This window comes from Penaeus monodon, chromosome 21 (genome assembly GCF_015228065.2).
Source record: "Penaeus monodon isolate SGIC_2016 chromosome 21, NSTDA_Pmon_1, whole genome shotgun sequence".
NCBI lineage: Eukaryota > Metazoa > Arthropoda > Malacostraca > Decapoda > Penaeidae > Penaeus > Penaeus monodon.
Genome location: NC_051406.1, coordinates 19,187,431 through 19,187,693, shown reverse-complemented (window position 1 = coordinate 19,187,693; position 263 = coordinate 19,187,431). Strand labels below are relative to the sequence as shown.

The 263-nt window shown below is 55.5% G+C and overlaps 1 protein-coding gene across 1 annotated transcript in view; it reads right to left on the bottom strand.

The window, feature by feature from the left end:
- LOC119586302 (peroxidase-like) overlaps positions 1–263 on the bottom strand; it is a 37,323-nt gene that overhangs the window by 5,997 nt on the left and 31,063 nt on the right. The window contains exon 12 of the mRNA XM_037935008.1: positions 36–233. Within this exon, the coding sequence (XP_037790936.1) occupies positions 36–233 (198 nt within the window). The remainder of the gene's footprint in view (positions 1–35; positions 234–263) is intronic.

Here is a 263-nt window from a genome sequence, read left to right as displayed (position 1 = left end):
TAACCAAATAGACTCATAGCTCGCAATATAAGTACCGAGAATAATGGGCAGCCACTCGTTGTAGATGATGTGCTGGTAGATGGCGTTGACGATCCTTCGCGTCTCCTGGTATATGGTTTCGTCGGACCAGTGCGGGTTGAGGCGAGCCAGCTCCCGGGCCAGGCGGTTGTGCTCTCTCATCCAGATGGTGTGGATGACGGACAGGTCGGTCTGCTCGTTCACGCGGTTGTCTCCTGTCGGGGGAGTGAGGAGGTCGCAATGTT